Source organism: Micropterus salmoides, unplaced genomic scaffold, assembly GCF_014851395.1.
Source record: "Micropterus salmoides isolate LMB-PRFRI ecotype aquatic unplaced genomic scaffold, ASM1485139v1 Ms_hic_scaffold_2, whole genome shotgun sequence".
Classification (NCBI taxonomy): domain Eukaryota; kingdom Metazoa; phylum Chordata; class Actinopteri; order Centrarchiformes; family Centrarchidae; genus Micropterus; species Micropterus salmoides.
Window position 1 is genome coordinate 17,681,833 of NW_024041150.1, and position 20,023 is coordinate 17,701,855.

The following is a 20,023-nucleotide window of genomic DNA, read 5'->3' on the forward strand; positions in this document are numbered from 1 at the left end:
CAACAGAAATCGAGACTCATCAGACCAGGCAACATTTTTCCAGTCTTCAACTGTCTAATTTTGGTGAGCTCTTGCAAATTGTAGCCTCTTTTTCCTATTTGTAGTGGAGATGAGTGGTACCCGATGGGGTCTTCTGCTGTTGTAGCCCATCCGCCTCAAGGTTGTGCGTGTTGTGGCTTCACAAATGCTTTGCTGCATACCTCGGTTGTAACGAGTGGTTATTTCAGTCAAAGTTGCTCTTCTATCAGCTTGAATCAGTCGGCCCATTCTCCTCTGACCTCTAGCATCAATAAGGCATTTTCGCCCACAGGACTGCCGCATATTGGATGTTTTTCCCTTTTCACACCATTCTTTGTAAACCCTAGAAATGGTTGTGCGTGAAAATCCCAGTAACTGAGCAGATTGTGAAATACTCAGACCGGCCCGTCTGGCACCAACAACCATGCCGCGCTCAAAATTGCTTAAATCACCTTTCTTTCCCATTCTGACATTCAGTTTGGAGTTCAGGAGATTGTCTTGACCAGGTACACACCCCTAAATGCATTGAAGCAACTGCCATGTGATTGGTTGATTAGATAATTTCATTAATGAGAAATTGAACAGGTGTTCCTAATAATCCTTTAGGTGAGTGTAATTGGCTGCAGAGTTTTCCAGCTAAGATGTGAAAGCGTAAGAAGAAGACTTTCAAATGATTTGAAAGATTTTTTAGGTTTAGGATTGATCAACAGGCTTATGTCAAAGATAGCTGCAACTCCGCCACTTCGTCCACTACCTCGAGGAATATCAGTATTTGTGTGACTGGGAGGAGTAGATTCATTAAGGCTAACATATTCATTATGATACAGGCAAATTTCTGTAAGACAAAACATCTATAAAATATTCAGTTCTATTTCATATAAGCTATTGTTCTATTTCACAGCTTAGAGGGCTGCGCCTATACTCATAGAATCTGGAGTTACAATACATAAATTTCATTCTATTTTATATAGGCTTTGTTATCTAAGGCTATTGCTATTGAGTTAAAGGCCTCCTAGACCACATCCCTAAGCTGCTTAAAGAGGTTCTAGCTTCGGTCAGCTTTGCCCTACAAGACATGATACATTTTTCAATCCTGCAGGGTAGGTGTAATAAAACCTCTTCTTAAAAAGCCCACTCTGGACCAAGAGGTTTTAAAGAGATGGTATTATGCTCATTTTCAGGTTCAAAATCTTATTTATGTGTTGTACCAGAACAGGTTTAAATGGTTTAATTTTCAAAAAACACCATATTTTTTGTCATACTGCACATTGCTGCAACTCCTCTTTTCACCCTGTGTTGAATGCTTTGTTTTATCTAAATGATCTTTGTTGGAGTTGGACATGCGCAGTTCCTAGTTAAGGACTACTAGCCAATCAGAAGCAGAGAAGGGCGGGTCAGTGAGAAGCCGGTAAACACGGCTTCGGTTCAGCTGTACATGTTGCCGACCAGCTTAGCAACATGGACTGGAGCAAAAGTTTCAGATTGGTGAGTAAATGGATCTGTAACAAATCTATCTTTCATCCATAAAGTTTTAACTGAGCTCACAGTAACAACTTTATGTCCATTGACTGCCTGGAGGGTAGCTAGTGCTTGGAAGGGAGAGATGTGTGCTGCAGCTCAGTGTTTTTCCAACGGTGTTTGAGTGCATGTCGGACTAGCCGCTTGGTGAGTATTATATGATGCACATTTCCCTTTCATCCCTATGTCTTCATAGGGATGAAAGGGAAACAAATGAGCAGTTTTTCTGTGGGAATCCCTTTGGGATGGACTTTGGGCTTTTTCACTTTGCAAGCCTTTTACATGCACAAAAAAGGTATACAACTCAATAAAAGATAGGGAAAAAGCCTAAAAGCATAATACCACCTCTTTAAATAATTACAGACCACTATCTAATCTTCCTTTTCTATCTAAAGTCCTGGAGAAAGCAGTCGCCAGTAAGCTTTGTGACTATCTTCAAAGCAACAGTTTAATCAAGGCTTTTCAGTCAGGGTTTAGAAAACATCATAGCAGTGAGACAGCACTGGTGAAAGTTACAAATTACATACTGATTACATCAGCCAAAGGACTTATCTCTGTACTCGTCTTGCTAGATCTGAGCACTGCTTTTTGATACCATCGACCCCCATATACTATTACAGAGACTGGAAAATAGTATTGACATTAAAGGATTGGACCTCAGTTGGTTTAAGTCCTATTTATTCGATCGGTCCCAATTTGTATATGTGAATAATGATTCCTCCATGCAAACCAGCATTAATCATGAAGTACCACAAGGCTCGGTGCTTGGACCAATCCTTTTTACCCTATGGTTTCTTTGTAAAGTTATTAGGAACAATGCCATAAACTTTAGTTGCTATGCTGATGATATTCAGCCATATATAGCAATCAGGCTGGATGATTCAAATCAGTTAGCCAAACTTCAAGTGTGCATTCAAGATGTCAAAGCCTGGATGACCTGTAATTGCCTTATGCTGAACTGAAACTGAAGTTATTTTACTTGGGCCCAAACACCTTCGAGATGTATTGTCAAACGACATTGTTATGGATGGCATCGCCCTGGCCCCCAGTAGCACCATGAAGAACCTGGGAGTTATTTTTGATCAGGACATCCTTCAACCTGCATGTTCACAAATTAGTTTTGTGAAGTGCCTCTACTATGGAACCAGGTCCCAATTTGGGTTTGGGAATCGGACAACATCACCACTCCTAAGGCTAGACTTTGAACTTTTCTCTTTGATAAAGGTTTTAGTTAAGGCAGGACTGAGCAATCTTTAAATTATTAAATCGTTTTTTTTCTTTTTCTTTTGCTGATTTTATTCTGATATGTATTTTATTACATGCATTCTGTATTTTATGGTTTATTTTATTTAATTTCAATGTATTGGGACCATGTCTTTTGCTGATTTTGCACTTTAAATGAAACTTGACTTGAACTTGACTTGATTCTCTCGCTAACGTAACAGACAAAGCCAAACCACAAGCTGTCATATGTCTGTATCTCTCCAGACTCAGTCTGGCTTCATTATATGAAGATTCACAGATAATGCTGCTGTAGAAACATGGCAACACAATATGGCGACCTCCGTGGAAGGGAGGATAGTAATGGTTCATTCTAAGGTAATAAAAACATAACAGTTCATCATGTAAGGCCTTTATACACCACAAAACATAGTTATGGATCTTATATAGCATTTCTGTCAATAAATCCTCAGAAATATTACACACTGGACCTTTAAGCAGGATTGGGGAGTAACGGATTACATGTAAAGGCGTTAAATAATCAGGATAGAAAAAAAAGTAACAATACAGAAAAGATAGACTTTATCAGATTACAGGTACATTTTGTAAAATTGGGGATTACTGATAACTTTAAGCAGATAGTTTCCATGAAACAGGAAACGAGGTGGTATTTGCCTCCGTATGTTTTTTTTTATATACAGTCAATGGTATATACATATTTCTGTAAAAACACAAAGCTAGGAGGAGACGTGTCGCAGACATTGGTGTTTATAGTTGCCAGTAGCAACATTTCCATATTTGAAAACATTTAAGCATGGATTTTAATTTCATGGGAATGGAAGATTTTGTTCATGTTTCTCTAAAAATATACTGAGCAGACAACGCATCATTGATATCAGTGGAACCGCGGTATCGACGATCCTAGTCAACGATCCCACGGAGGTTAAATAGCTGAGTTTCCCAGTCAGTCAGAACTGAGGAAGTGTCTTGGATGAGGGGTGAAATGTCTCCTAGCATCTTCAACCAAGTCCAGGTGCCCTTGACCTCAACCTTCATTGGATACTCTCTTGTCTTCATTTTGCTATTTGGAATTGAAGTAATCCAAATGTAACTAAAAGTAATCAGAATACATTAGTTTTATTTTGTGGTACTTACATATTACATTACTGATTATATTTTTTAACATGTAATTTGTAATTGTACCAGATTACATTTTTGAAGTAATCCTCCCAACCCTGCCTTTAAGGTTTAAAATAATTTAAATAGGTGAGTTCAAATTCCCACCCTCGCAGTTGGGAAGTATACCCTATATACAATAAAACCATTTTTTAAACCAGGCTGTAAACATGTTTTATTCTGCTGTAAAGTTGGGCATTTTAACATGGGGGTCAATGGAGATTGACTCATTTCTGCAATCAGCCTCAAGTGACCAATCTATGAATTGTAGTTTTTGTTACTTCTGGGTGGATTCAAAAATGAGAACCGGAGGCGGCTACTCGCCCTTGATGCATAGGGTATTGCGTGATCCTCTTGCAGGAGACACCCCCCAGGCCATCTTTAGATGCATCAGATTGTATGGTTGCCAAGCATGCGCTGTAGTCCTGCTTTGTCAATGGGAGGAGGTATTTCAGCAACAGTCTTTACTTTTGCCTCATCTGGAGAACCCATATAGTTGACATTGCTCACCTTGTACTGTATTTTTCTTTGTTGAATTTCACATTTGCCTCTTTTACCCAGGCCATCACTTTCTGTAGTATTTTGTCATGTTCTTTCTCTGTAGATGCAACAATGATCATGTTGTCAGCTATAATGTGAACTCCATAGAGGTCTCCGAAGGTTGCTGGAAGACTTTGCTTGCAGACTTGAGTTAGAGTTATGTTGTAAATTTTTACAACAACATTTTTATTTTATTTCAGTAATGCATCAATCACAATAGTAATAATTTACACTAGGCTAATAACTAGGCTAAGTTTGAAAACACAGCTTGTGTAACAGGCTGCTCAGCACAGTGTCACAGGCAATACAGAGCAGGCAATACTGTGATTCCAACTTGGTGCAGCTGGAGAAAAGCAACTGCAGCCGCTGGACTCATTTATATACAATTTCTAACCAGCATGGCTCATTTTAAGTCCAGCGTGCATCATGTTAAGTCAGCTGGCATCTGACCTCTAGCATCTTGTTTCTGCAAAGTGTTTATCAACCAAGGACTCAGTGGATCATTACAATAACACCCTCAGCAGCATTCTGGATCTGCACGCCCCAGTCAAAACCAGAACAGTCACTGTCTCCTGCTCAGCCCCCAGTACACCGGTGAGCTACGGAAAACGAAGGCACAGTCACACTTCTACTCAAACGTCATCAGAAACAGTCCCAGAAACTCCAAGAAGCTGTTCTCCAGGGTTGTATGTCGCTACTGAAATTTAGCCCGGGACTTTGAGATGGAGAGGCCTTTTATGCAAGCGCCGTGTGGGGGCGCAGAGAAATATTTTTAGCAGTTATTTTAATACATGTTAGTGTTTTTGTTGTATACAGTCAATCAGATTACGCTGAAGACCTTCAAGATACTTCAGGATGACACCTGCCTCTTCAGTTTGTATAAACAAGGCACCACTGCACTGAACAAGGCCAGGTCAGGCAAGCCTGAGTCAGTCAGAGTGCTAAAATAATTAAATATACTCAAAAACTACAATGCATTCCTATAAAATATAGCAGTGTGTATGTGTGTGCATAAAAATCAAATCCCTCATCTTCAGATCTGAGTAGTTCTCTCCCTGGCTCAGCTTCCCCTCTGCGGCTCCCACTCTGCTTTTACTGATTGTACAGCTACATATGCACGAGAAGAAGATCAGTAATGAATATGACAAACAATAATCTATCTATGAATAATGTGATTGCCTACCGACACTTTTGTTTCTGGTTCCACTGACCTCCTCATCCTCCAAATACATACAAACATACAGTGAAAAAGAAATATGCTTAAGTTGCACTTTTTTTGGGTGCACTTATCATATTTTAATTGTACTATACTAAGTGTATATTAAATGTGTTATTTTGGAACAACTTAAAGTATGTTAAGTGTCATTTTAGAAACACTTTAAGATAATTGCAATATATTTTAATATACTTAGTTGTGTTAAAATGGACCCATTTTAAGTACCTTTACTTTAATTTAAATATACTTTTTAAAATTTAACTACCCTTTTGTGCTATACTTGAAGAACAGTTTAAATATATTTTAAATGTGTTCCCTGAACATTTTTATTAGCATTTCAGGATATTACTAATTTATTACTAGTATACTCCAAGAGACACTATTAATATCTTGGGAAGCTGCTTTATGAAACCATTCAGTGTGAGAATAATTCATTATTAATGCATTAAAAATATCTTGCAAAATGCCTTTTTAGCATAATAATAAAAATCAGTAAAAAAAAGTATTCACACACACACATACAGACAACTAAAAAACTTTAATTTTGTGGACATTACATTACATTACATTAAAAAGTACAGCAGCATGTATCACATCTTGACCAAAATACCTTCAAATACAAATAAAATCAGTAAAATGATGATATATGATCAGTATTACTGAAAAGTACACTATATCAACATCCCATCATTAATGTTACCCATGGGGGTCCCTCATACGGTTCGGACTGTAGGCACGGCTCAGATGACCTCACGGCAAGCCGTCCCACTTCTGACACTATATGCGGCCAAAGGCGAGAGCAGTCACCCTACCCAGATTCAAACACAGGTCAACAGGGTACCAAACATGCTACTTTGACAGCAATGCCAAAGAGCCAGGCTCGTTGGTATAGCAGTCCAAGCACTTACTCAACTGTAGTGAAGGTACTCCGTCACAAGCATACAGTACAAATGGTGGAACCAAACTGAAACTGAAAAATGTCACAATCCTAATCCTTGGAGTTGAGTAGGACTTGTTACACTTTCTGTGACTACAGACACTATGGTGTTTGGAAAGTGCTTTATCACACAGCATCTGTGGAAGGGAAAAGAAAATATTTTGTCTATATCAAAGCAATATTACCTCTAATTAATTAACAACCATTGTCAGATTTTTTATTTAGTTTAAAGTTGCTGAAACAAACAATATGACATCATGTCCAACTGTTCTGATGCTAACTGTTTAGGTTCAGGTGCAGTGTTTCCCACAGAATGATGGCGTAAATGAGGCGGGGGCGGGGGCGACTTTAGCAGGTGATAAGCCAAATTTCGCTTGCCTGCCGAGAATTTCATGCACTTCCAAATACTGCTTTTAAACGCTATAATTTCCCTTTGTGGGGTAAATGATTCAAAATATTTCATGAACGTTTAGAGTAGTTTAGAGTTGTTGATGTTTTATTAGCTACAGTTAGTAGAAGCAGCATTCCTTGAGATTTAGCAATAAATATGTGGTGATAACTGCAGTTGCTCAATGAGCACAGCAAAGTGTCTGAAAAGGTCCTGTACAGGTGGATGCATAATTTGGCAGAACAGATGATGTAGGCTAATTTACCTGCCGATATTTTCGTTCACCTCTTTTCTCAGCATAAAAGGGCGTTACCACGCGCGAGGTGCATCTAATTCTCGGCAGGCAGGCAGAATTCGTCACAACACCTGGCGCTGCAAAACGTCACCGTGATACACCACGGGAGCAATGCAGTGGCAGGCGCAGTTCTGGCGCACACGGTTGTTTTTCTCTGGCTGCACAAAGTTGCAACCACCTTTTGCCTGATTATTGTTCTAAGCCCACAGTAAGCTCACGCAGTCTATTGTGTTTGTGATTGTGTTTGTGATTGTGTGTCTGACAGCGCTGTTTTTATACCCCGCCTCCGCAATCATCTCGAACGCACCTACTGACTACCAGTTATGAATAGCGTGCTATCTTCGACAGCTGTAGGCCCATTCTAAAGATAGCTAAAGATAACATAGCTATCCTTATTGGCTAGGCTCCTTACATGCTCGCTAATAACTTTTTTAAAGTGTGCAGTGGTGTTCATGATACCAACCACTCAATTCACAGACGGGTTGTTTGCATGCAGGAGAGAGAGAGGGAGCGACCGAGTGAGGGGAGCAAATATGCGCTGTGCAGCACTGCAATTAAAATGGGTCGCCAAATTTACTTGGGCGGCTGTTAATCTACCAGGGCGGCCCGCCCAAGTAAAGCCTATGTGTGGGAAACACTGAGGTGAAATGATTTTCCACAAGGGACCTGTCCCAGTAAATGCTCAGTTCTTCCAGTACAACATAATCAAAAACATTACATAAACACTACTGTGTACACATGTGTTTACTGTTTTCAAACAGAAACAAGTATAAGCACATTATGATTTAAAGTATGCATATTTCTATATGTGGCTGTTTGTTAAGTTAACAACATGTGCTGCTTCCTTCTAGGCCCCGTTACCTTTATGAAAGAGGTCTCTGATCTCAAGTAGCTATTAACCTGATTAAACTAAAATAAAAGAAAGAAAAGAAATGAAAAAAAAAATAATATGCTTTTGAAATATATATTTTAATGTATATTATACATATTTTAAAAAATATGTTTTAAAAATCATACTTCTGGAAATCAGAAACTGAAACATGTGGCAGTTACATAAATAATTACAATATTTTGCAGTAGCCTACACAATGAAGCATGTTTGGCATAAACATATTTTTAACCCATTAAAAGTGTAATTGTTTAACAATGTACTTCCACAAAGTACACCTAAATAGTATTTACTAAGAGTTAAATAAGTTTTAGTTTAGTTTATTTGTTTAGCACGTTTGGTACAAGTCCAGAACAATGCAAGGAGGGAACGAAGCCAGACTAGGCTTGTACAGAGTTCCACTCCTTTTCCCATATTAAGTCACGAGATATGCAGACTAAGCATCAAAGTAGAAGAAAAAAGAACAACAACAAAAAACAGAACACACAAGGGAAAAAAAATGAAAATAAAAATAAACAACAAGCGATAGAAAGCAATTCAATACAAACCAACAATACTTAGGAAAAAAACTACATAAAGGCATCAAGCTAGCAGTAGTAAACTCTTCAAATGCTTTTTAAAAGCTGAATAAGAGGACATTGATCGCAACGATGGACTTAAGTCACTCCAGAGCTTAGGACCTCTAAAAGAAATATTAAATTGATGTCTTGTAGTTCGTGTGATTGGTAAGACTAAGTTATTATTACTATGTCTAGTGTGAAATGAATGAACATGTGAGATAGGAATAAACAAATTCTGGAAAGAGTCTGGTAGATCTTGTTTCCTATATATAAACTTATGCATAAGTAAACATATTTGATAAATATTTACCTTATCAATAGGGAGAACTTTAAATTTATTATAAAGAGGGGCCGAAGGAGCGTATCTATTTGAATGTGAAATAAATCTGAGATATTTTTTCTGTATAACTAATAATTTCTTAAGGTGGGTAGGATAAGTAGCTGCCCAAACAATGTTGCAATAATTAATAAATGGAAACAAAAAACTATAATATAAGGTTAAAAATGCTGATGAATGAACCAAAGGACAAACCCTCCTCAATATGCCCAACATTTTAGCTGACCTCTTAGATACAAAATTGATATGGTTAGACCAATTAAGACCACTATCTATAATGACTCCTAAAAATCTGGTATGCTGAACCAATTCGATTTGAGTATTATTTATGAAGATCTTAGATAATTCAATTGGGTAATGTTTGTGAGTATTACAAAAAATCATAAAGTTACATTTTTTTATATTAAGAGTAAGTTTGTTCCATTGAAACCATTCCATAATATATGATAGTTCCTCGTTAACCATTTTTATTAGAATATTGAAGTCATGGTGCGAAGCTACAAGATTTGTATCATCAGCGAATAGAACTGGGAGGAGTTTAGTACAAGTCATAGGCATATCATTAATATAAATTAAAAATAAAAGAGGCCCCAAAATTGATCCTTGAGGGACCCCAATCTTAATTTGTGACTTCATTGATTCATAGCCTTCCAGGTAAACATATTGCTCTCTATTAGCTAAGTAGCTTCTAAACCATCTCAAGGCAACATCCTTCACTCCGTATCTACTAAGTTTAGCAATCAAGATATTGTGACTGACCGTATCAAATGCTTTACTCAAGTCCAGAAAGACTCCAAGAGCATATTTTTTATTGTCAAGAGCTGAAGAAATATAGTTTACGAGTTGAATAAGGGCATGCTCAGTAGAGTGTCGCTTCCGAAAACCATATTGATGTTTGTATAAAATATTATTAGCATCCAGGTGATTAAATAATCTCAAATAGACAAGTCTTTCTAAAATTTTCGATATACACGGGAGAATTGATATTGGCCTGTAATTACTAAAATCCTTGGAGTCACCGGTCTTGAAAATTGGTATAACCCTAGCAATCTTCAATTTTTGAGGGACAATTCCAGTTCTCAGAGACAGTGAGAGAATATGAGTAAGTGGTTTGATAATGTAGTCAATTGTCTCTTTAATAAGAAGACTTTTAATACCGTCATGACCATGGGCTGCATTCTTAAGTGATAAAATAATATTCCGAACCTCTTGAACTGTTGGTGGGTCAAAATTATAAAAAGAAGGATATTGACCTTTAATTAAGGAGCATGGGTGAATTTCCGAATCATTAATGTTAGACGCTAGATCAGAACCAACTGATATAAAGAAATCATTAAAACCATTAGCAATATCAACAGGGTTAGAGAGAACCCCCTTCTCACTGTTCATTACTACAGGGGCAGTAAATGGGGATTTAGAGCGGTTCAATAAATGATTAATGAGGTGCCATGTCGTCTTAATATTTCTAGAAGCTTGAACAAATTGATTTGAATAGTATGCTTTCTTTGCTTTTCTTACTAACGATGAGAATTGGTTTTTACATTTCTTATAAATTTCAACATTAATTAAAGAAGGACTAAATATCCGTTTCGAATGTTATCACTCGATTGAATGGGCGTTATCAGTGGTTATCAGCTCATATATAAGGGCCAGCAGGGGCCTGCTGCGCCTACTGGTAGGCTCAGAAGGCTGTTATCATCCATCCACATGGTTAATCACCGACAAATACAAGAGAAGACTCCAGATCCAATACCAGAGGAATCCAGCTCGCCGGTAATCGGAGGTCTACTGAATGACGCAGCGACGTCGCAATATTTCGCGCTTGATATTTTCAGGTAAGAACATTTAAATGATAAAACCGAGCATTTAAACCGAAATTAATTAGTCAATAAGGGAAAACAATACATAAAATGTGTTTTAATGTTGCGTGACATGAGTGTTGACATGAGATAAGCGTATTGCGATTATTTTGGCTAACGTTATATAGGCTAACGTTAGGCCCTATTACGTTACGTTATTAGCCCAACATTACGTTACTTACTTGCTTTATTTGAGCATTAACGTTGCTAATAAGTATGTTTTTACGTATGAAGCTAATGGGGAAATTTAGTTTCTAGTTAAACGCAAAGTTAGCCTGTAAAAATTACTTTTTCCACACTGTAAGGCTTATTGCATAATATTGTATGCTCGTTAACGCTTCAGTGAAGCCATAGGCCTAACCTTACTTTTATTGACTTATGAGTGAAATATTAAACCCATGACGTATTTTATGGCTGTTTGGGTACCTTGGGATCTTGACTAGAATGTAAAATAAAGTTTTGTGGGTTTGAAAAAAGCTTGGATGGATTTGATCCCACACGAGGTAGCTTACAATGACATTCATGCAAAAGACGAATATTAGGAATCTATTAGAAGTAAATATAGACTGTGGTGTCTGTGTGTGTCACATTTATTGCTGTCCTTGACATTGAACTTGAAAAAAAAGTCTATTTATCTATCTGTCTGCCTGCCTGTGTGTGTAACATTAATATATCTTTACCTAACTTTTTTGTCTCCCACAGCATCAATTTCCAGTGGATTGAAGGACTTCTGTGGTAGGCTAAGTTTGTTTTATTACTTCCATGCTCTATCTCTTTGTTGAACAATCTAAAATTTGGTTTTGGCCTTTTTAGAGAGAAGGGCCCGTTCACAAATCTGTCTTGTGCAAGTTTTTCTGTTTATGTTTTAGGTTGAAGATGGCCCAGAGAGGTAAGCCTTGCAGTTGCTAATCTAGAAGCATTAGGCAAGTGTGTCTGAGAACGATGGTATGATCTGCAACACTGTCTTTTTTTATTACTGATTTATAACTGACTAGATTTTTCTTTCTTTGTTGTTATTCAACAAGAGAGAACTCCCATTAATGGGAATCAAAAGGAAACCCTGAAATCCTTTTTTACGAATGGAATGACACGAGTTGGGTCAAAATTAATTCCAAGTGCTGCATCTGCTACTGGTTTGGACACCAGTGTCATAGAAGTAAGTTTTACTTTAGTGCCACACTAACAAACAACATGTCAAATAAATATATCATTCTGCTGCACTGCTTGTAAAAATGAAGTATTTTGTTAAAATACTGTTTAATTTGTGTAATACTCTATCGTTATTTTTTGTTTTTGTTTTTCAGAACTGGATCGGTAATTACAAAAGATCACAAATTTCAAAACCTTTGTCTGAACCCCGTCAATCAAAGGCAAAAGTTCACGTCAGAGAGCTGTCGCCTTACAATCTTTTTTGTAGGGACATATTCAAAAACAAAGGTGAGAGACAAAATTGAACGGCTTCTTTTAATTGTTATACTAAATGGTTTGTTTTTGTACATAGTGGCCCTGTTGACATCAGGGGTTTACAAAGGTCATGAAACAGATTTTCAAGATAGTATTTGGCAAGTACTTCACTCACGCAAGTTGCATTCATCAACGTAAGACTGCTGTGTGTATTGAAAAGAATCATCAGGTCATCTACTTTACATGTTATCTTGTTTTTACAGAGTTGTTACAGAGAAATGGGTTTCACAACCCAAGTAAACCAGTGTGTTGGACAGATTGTCGTTGTATGAATTTACTTTAAAAAAGAGATGCTGAATCTAAAGTGTTAAGTTTTCTGTGCATCTATTTTTTCCTCAGGCACAATGAATGACATTAAGGGCAGGTGGGCCACATTGGGGGAAGATGAAAAGAATAAATACTTTCAAGAGGCAGCAGCACTGAGGGCACATGGGCAGACACAGGACCTTAGCCCAGAGATGAGGGATGCCCGAATTAAAATGCACCTTAAGAAGCTGAAGTTAGAGGTTTGGAAAATGGCTTCATTTGCTAGGCATTTGTGGTATTATTTTAGTATTAGATGGAAGGATGATCGACAGCAATTGTGATGCGAGCAGAACATTGTGACAGACAACTGGATTGTTGATTTGTAGATTTTTTTCATAATTTCAAATGAATTCATCCCAAATAAATATTCCAGCTGATTGTTGTTTACATGGCTATCAACATCAAATATTCTCACTTTGAAGAACACCTCTCAAACTACATTCCTACTGGTTGGGCTAGTCTATTCACATCAATGTGGTCAATTGAAGCATTAGTAGTCACAAATGGCTATGAGTCAAAATTATTGAATTTGGACTCTATGTAAACAACTAATTTATAGTTAATGTACCCTGGGTGGTCCTTGACCACTTATTTGCCACATGTGACAACACTGTTTTCATATATTTCCAAGCCCTGTTATGAGTTTTTTCTTCAGTGTGTGTTGAATTTTTAAAAGTAGGTTTTGTGTTTAATCAACTATTTACTATTTTTGTGGTTGTCGTCTTCTATTGTAAAGGTGTCCAAGCTTGAGGATTTGGGTGTGGAAACAGCCATTCTATCATTTGACCGCCAAAAGTCCTCATTAGAGGTGTTTGAACTGAGCAGCAAAGGAGCCACTGATTTCCTTGATACAACGGAGACAGTGAACAACTTCGCACTGCATTTCAAAGGTATTGGTTATATAAAAATCCACAGAAATGGACTCAGGCCTGTAATAGTGCAAATATACATAATACAGTTTTATGAAATTATTGTTGTCTGTTGTTACATCTGTAGCCAGCTCCTCACCCGCAACACCCAGTACCAGAGAACATGTCAGTGTTCTGGTAGGAAAAGTGCAAGATCTATTCAACCAAAAATATAGTAAGCATAAGTTCAAATACTTTTAATCCCTTCATGAATCCATGGCATTATTATCAAATGAATAAATTATTTAATGTGCCCATCAACCATTAGGTTGACACCTTACCAAAATGTCTGTTTGCAGCCTGTACACTGGCTATCAACTAGAGGGGAGAGTCACAATTGTCCAACTGTGTAACATTGTGTAACGTGTGCATGCATGTTTGTGCCCGTGTATTTCAGAGGAGGCCGGAGGTACTGGGAGGCTTCCCTACCAGTCCCTGGTAAATCAGGGCATGACCATTAATGTAGCTGGACTGCCCACAAGTCTTACCCTCAGGAAGCCTTCCTTTTATGGAAGGAACCAATTGGTCGAAATTTTGAAAGCTGCAGAGGAGATTTCATTTGAAATAAGTAAGTGACATTACCATTACCAGTGTCTTTCTCCACTTGTGTTTTAGCAGACCATTTGGCTCTATGCAAAGTGGGGAAAATAAGTTAACTAAAGAATAATACTGGCCTACATGTAAGTCTTTGTATAGTTTTGGGGCATTGCATCTCTCTCTGTCCCTTCACCGCAACCGTTCAAGGCAGATGGCCGCCCACCCTGAGCCATGGTTCTGACGTATCTGCCTTTTAAAGGGGTCATTTGATGCGATTTCTTGTTTTTCTTTCTCTTTAGTGTGTTATGTTAGTCTGGGTTTCCCCATACTGCCTTCTGCAGCGCGATTTTATTCGCGCTGAAAGGCAGCATGGATACCATGGTCCAGATATTCGCCTCATTTAGGGAACCAATCACAGAACGGGGAGGGAGCAGCAAGACGATGACGACATCTATGCAACACACACAAGCAGTTTGTTTATATTCGGCAATAGTTTATATTTTGTTTTTATTCGGCAATAGTCGCTGAACGTTATTGTTTACACAAAAATATCTTACCCATCGTCTTCTTCCTTGTCTAATTTCTGTCGCTCTACATACGTCATCTGGTATAATTGAAATGATTGGCTATGAGCTACGTACAGGCGCATTTGATAGACATTCTTAGCACCCAATAAACGGCGCCGGGCATTCGTAAACCACGCCTCAAATACGAGAAAATGTGCATATGGTTCCCAGACCCAAGTCTCAACGAGAATTGGGTCTGGCGTTAGCCAGGCTAGTGTTATGTAGCTGTTTGTGCATGTATAAGATCTGCAGGGTTACAAAGATCAAAGTCTCAAACCCTAAAGAGATATTCTTTATAAAAGTGAAGGCTCAGCCACACCTTCCTAAAACACTTCGTTTCATTCACACCCCCTCATCTCTACGTCAGTGTGTGGGGGCAGAGTTCCATAACACCGCCCAAATGTATACGCAAAGAAGGCATAACTTTTATCCGCGCCGGCATGTCGTAAAGACGCTGTGTTTTTCGTTGCGAAAGCCCAACTACTTTGTTTGGCTTTCCAAAAGAGGACACAGTTAGAAAACAGTGGCTAAGCTTTATTTACAACACTGTTCCAGAACAGTACAACCCAAATATTCGACTGTGTGCTGCGCATTTTTCAGATGACTGTTTCTAGCACCTGGGAGAGCTCAGACTATGTCTTTGTCGTTTCAACTATAACAAATGCAATACTGATGCTTACCAATCTGATACATTCTGGTCCAGTCGCGCTGGCAACGTTGATCGATTAGCTTAGTCATCTGCATCATCCGGATCATATTCCGGCTCTAATTGATAAGGTAGGACTGACATTATAATCTCTCAATATTGCTTTGCTTTGGGAGCTGATGTTCCAGATATGGTAAGAAGTGTGATATTTCCATCAGGTGCTTAAGGTATTTGGGCCAATCACAATGCACTGGATTTCTGGCTAATCAGAGCACACAGCGCTTTTCTGAATGATGAGCTTTATTTAACCTAAAACCGCATAAATGCCTTGCATTAAACCAAATACACAAAATAATGTTATTTTTAGAACCATCATATGACCCCTTTATAAAGAAGTTTTTCCTTGCCTCCGTCACATACAGTAGTGCTTGTTCATGGTGGGAATTGGATTGGGTATTTGTTAACAATATTATAAAGAGTATGGTCTAGACCTACCGTACTCTGTTTGTAAAGTGCTGTGAGAGAACTTTTGTTATGAATTGGCGCTATATAAATAAAATTGAATTGAAACAGATTCAGGTTATAGATTCTGTATGTGTCTTTGACAGTTTATAAGGGATGTGACACTATTTCTCAGCTTTATCATTATCCTGAATATCCTATAGATGTTTAGTTAAATATGACTAGTGACTGTGGCCCTTGGCAATGGTTTTCATCTTTTTCATGCTCATCAAACTATTCACTAATTAAATTATATGTATATAATTCCTCCGAATTACATTCCTTCAGTGATATATTCACTGCTGTGTGATTCATTATTTTCCTCCAGGACTATTGCAGGAAGGCCAATTATTTGTTAAGCTCATGCTACATAAGGTTTTTTCTGTCTTTCTTTTTTCTCTAAAAATATCAATCAGATGCAGAACAATCCAACCCCACTGACTTGGGAGAGGGGATGTCAGAGCACATGGATGCAGAAGGTATGCTGAGTTGTTTTTATTTTATCTTTAAATAAATATATTACATTAAACTTAAGAAGCATAGTTAACTAGATATGTAACTGTGGTGATTACACAGCACATTTGACTACTGTATACATTATTGAAATAATACAATTAATCAAAAGATGAAATTTTCACCTTTGTGTAATGGTTTAATCTTTTCAAATCAACAGACACATCTGGCATGCAGATGAAGTCGGTGGAGGAAATTTTAGAGGCCATGTGTGAAAATGGTATTTCTTGTAATCATAATACATTTTACCAAATGTTACATAATACATTTACAATGTTACTGTTCTGAGAAGTCATCCATTGACATTTGACACAAAGAGAAAAGCTTACTTGTTTGAAAATTACAATTTATGGATACAATATTTATCCAGGTGACATTAAAAAGCATATATAAGATTGGTATTCTGATAATTTTACATTTTGATTTGGCTGTTGAGATTCAGATGCAAATAATGGTCTTTTTTTTTTTCAATCAATGATTTACTAGTTAACTATTGACAGTATAAATGCTGACAAATTGAATTATGAATTTGTAATTAAGATTAAAAATTTGTATTTAGAAAGTTATTATTTTGTTTTGTTTTATGTACTTTAGGTGCACAGCAGATGGAAGAGTCCTCAGAAACAGCCACTACTGTAGCCATCGTGATGACTGCAGATAAAGGTATCTTTCCACATTGTGGTTATTTTTATATAACAGGAAATGACTGTTATACCATATATATTGCCTTAAAGGATAATTCCGGTATTTAACACCTTGGGCCCTATTTTAACGATCTAAAACGCAAGTGTCAAAGCGCAAAGCGCAAGTAACTTTGTGGGCGGATCCAGGCGCTATTGCTATTTTCCCGGCGGGATAAATGCCATTTGCGCCTGGCGCAAATCTAAAAGGGGTTGGTCTGAAGTAGCTTCATTATTCATAGGTGTGGTTTGGGCGTAAAGTCAATAAACCAATCAGAGCGTCATCTCACATTCCCTTTAAGAGCAGGCGCACTTGTTCTAAAGCGGATTCCTATTATAACGGTGGATTTGCCTGGCGCGCGCCAGGAGCGGTTCACAGCTGAGGAGACTGACGTTCTCGTCAGGGCCGTAAAACACAGAGAAGTGACATTGGGGATGGAGAAACCCACCCAAATTAACTTCGGTTAAACAGGCGTATGATTATTTGGGTAAATGTGTAAGCTAGATGTATGCTTTTATAATAAATTATCTATCTATCTATCGTAATAATGTTTGATTTGCAAAAATGAAAACTGCTGCTTAGATGAGAGAAAGTGTATGCGCGTTGTGCACACGCTACATTGATTATGGCCAAGCATGCGCCCTTAAAATAGCATAATGAACAACGCGCAACGCGCCATTGACTTTAGACTAGGTTTTTTCTGGTCAGTGGCGCAATTGTTTTATAGAACAGCAAAATAGCATGAGGGAAAGTTTGCGCCGGAACACGCCTCCTCTTTGCGCTGAACCGCCCCGGGGAGCGCAAGTGTATTTCTTAGTTAACCGACGTGTGTCTGTGGAGGGAAAAGTCCGCTTTGCGCGGCTGCAAAATAGGAATGATACATGCGTCGGTGTACAAAGTCAATTGCGCTGGGTGCAAGATAGGGCCCCTTGAGTTTATTTTGTCGTTTGTTTTGGATGATCTAGAGTGGTGGACTTAGAAATGTTGACGATGGGTCCTGTCTCGACTTTTTGACCATTTTAGAATAATCTAATGCTCTGACAGCATTAGACTGGCTTTCTATGGGCATGCACAAACATGTGCTTAAAACAACCCTTAACGTTCATTTTCAAAACTGTGCAACTCACCGAGTGGTTAGTGTTGTTCATTGATTATTGAAAACAAATATATCGGCGCAATGTATGCTTTCAATCCGTGTTATTTGCTATAGTGGAACTATTTTTTCAGATACCTCACAACCGCGTATAAACTTCTGCTCGATATTTGATATATTAGCGCAGTAATATCAACGAGCACTGAGTCCTTCAACAGAAATCATGCGATTTTACAAATTGGCAAATAAAACACGACAGAAACTGTATTTCGCTACGCTACTTGTTTTGGAACATCAACGAACACCACTAACCACTCGGTGAGTTGCACAGTTTTGAAAACGAACGTTAAGGGTTGTTTTAAGGACATGTTTGTGCATGCCCATAGACAGCCACTCTAAAGCGGTCAGAGGAGATTCTAAAATAGTCAAAAAGTCGAGACAGGACCCATCGTCAACATTTCTAAGTCCACCACTCTAGTTCATCTAAAACAAACGACAAAATAGACTCAAGGTGTTAAATACTGGAATTATCCTTTAAGTTACAAAATAACAAAATATAACAAATGAGCTCTTCCTCATAATAGACCTGGACAAGACTAGCAGCAGCCTGGATAAAAACAGGCAGTTTCAACAGATTACAATACTAAAATAAGAACAGATATGGAAACAGAAGCATAGACAAAAAAATTTAAAAGGGGTATAAAAACATTAGACTAACAAACTGTGACAAATTAGCCTCCAATCCTTTCATTTAGGATATAACAGCATTTAACTAGATTCACTTTTAAGTCCTACAAGGGGTAGATTCCAGGCAGAACGTGCAGAATACATACAGCGTTTTTGTATAAAAACATCTTGAGAGTGCAAAGGATGTTGTCCAGTACATTTCTTTAAAATACAAACACAGAGAAAGGAGGTAAGAACACCAGCAATTGCTCTTCTTTCTTGACCTGCTTTTATCTAATGATTGAGCATCAGCAATATCTGAGATGAATTGATGTGCAATACAAACATTTGCATTTGGCAACAGTTACAAATGAATAAGCTGCCTTTTATATGTTGCTTTGAATATGGTGATGAGTATTTCAACTAACTGGCTTGACTTCCAAAATATTTGTGTTTTTCCTTTGGTAGATGGAGACAATGTGTGCCGTGTCTGCCGTGTCCATTTTGATGACAAAAATAAGAATGCAAGAAAGAAGTGGCGTTCATGGTCACAGTGCACAGTGTGCCAATCATGGTCACACACTGCATGTGGTTTTAAAAAGAACATGTGCCTTCACTGCCAGTGTCAAAACACCATGCAAACACCCTGAACCTATGCTATTTACTGCATTCCAAAATGTATCCTGTTACTTTGAGTTGTTTTTACTGTGTTGACGGCCCCCAACCCATCCCTACAAATACACACACACTCATAATAAATACATACATACATGCACGTTTTAAAATGTATTAAGTCCCTTTCTCCTTTTTCATTAAAATATACTTGATGAACCTTGCTCCAAATTTATTGTAATGGTTACACCTCACTTGTAAGAAGAAAACTGATCTTTTTGTTTTCATTCACCCCCATTTTTATATTGTTGTCGTTTGTTGGCACCATCAATGTGGTCCCTTTTAAACTGGGCCATGTGGGGATCAATAAAGTTCTATTGTACTGAATTGAGTCTACGTGTTTGTTTGTTTATATATGAATCTGTTTCGTCATTGGTTCAGTAGGGCCGGGTTTAAGCAAGTTAAATATAATGGTTGCTATGGATGCTGTTATCACTGAAGCCACTTAGTTCGCATGACGTAGTTCCCTCAGAAGTATTTTCACACTCACTGTGTTATGCTTTTCTTTTAATGATT

General features: G+C 37.8%; 1 protein-coding gene across 1 annotated transcript; it reads left to right on the plus strand.

The window, feature by feature from the left end:
* Positions 1-10,737: 10,737 nt before the first annotated feature.
* Positions 10,738-19,744, plus strand: LOC119912875. The gene is made up of 13 exons (XM_038732103.1): positions 10,738-10,930; positions 11,657-11,689; positions 11,824-11,843; positions 11,980-12,110; positions 12,259-12,391; positions 12,758-12,924; positions 13,461-13,614; positions 13,721-13,807; positions 14,030-14,200; positions 16,299-16,361; positions 16,556-16,615; positions 16,990-17,058; positions 19,304-19,744. The coding sequence occupies exons 1-13, from the start codon at positions 10,803-10,805 to the stop codon at positions 19,483-19,485; spliced, it is 1,398 nt and encodes a 465-aa protein (XP_038588031.1). The 5' UTR covers positions 10,738-10,802; the 3' UTR covers positions 19,486-19,744.
* The last annotated feature ends 279 nt before the right edge of the window (positions 19,745-20,023 follow it).

Bases quoted from the DNA above. Each gene is read 5' to 3' on its own strand.
- LOC119912875 (XM_038732103.1), top strand. From the start codon at position 10,803: ATGGTTAATCACCGACAAATACAAGAGAAGACTCCAGATCCAATACCA. The intron at 14,201-16,298 runs GTAAGTGACATT...AATATCAATCAG, and splicing joins GGAGATTTCATTTGAAATAA to ATGCAGAACAATCCAACCCC. The intron at 17,059-19,303 runs GTATCTTTCCAC...TTCCTTTGGTAG, and splicing joins CGTGATGACTGCAGATAAAG to ATGGAGACAATGTGTGCCGT.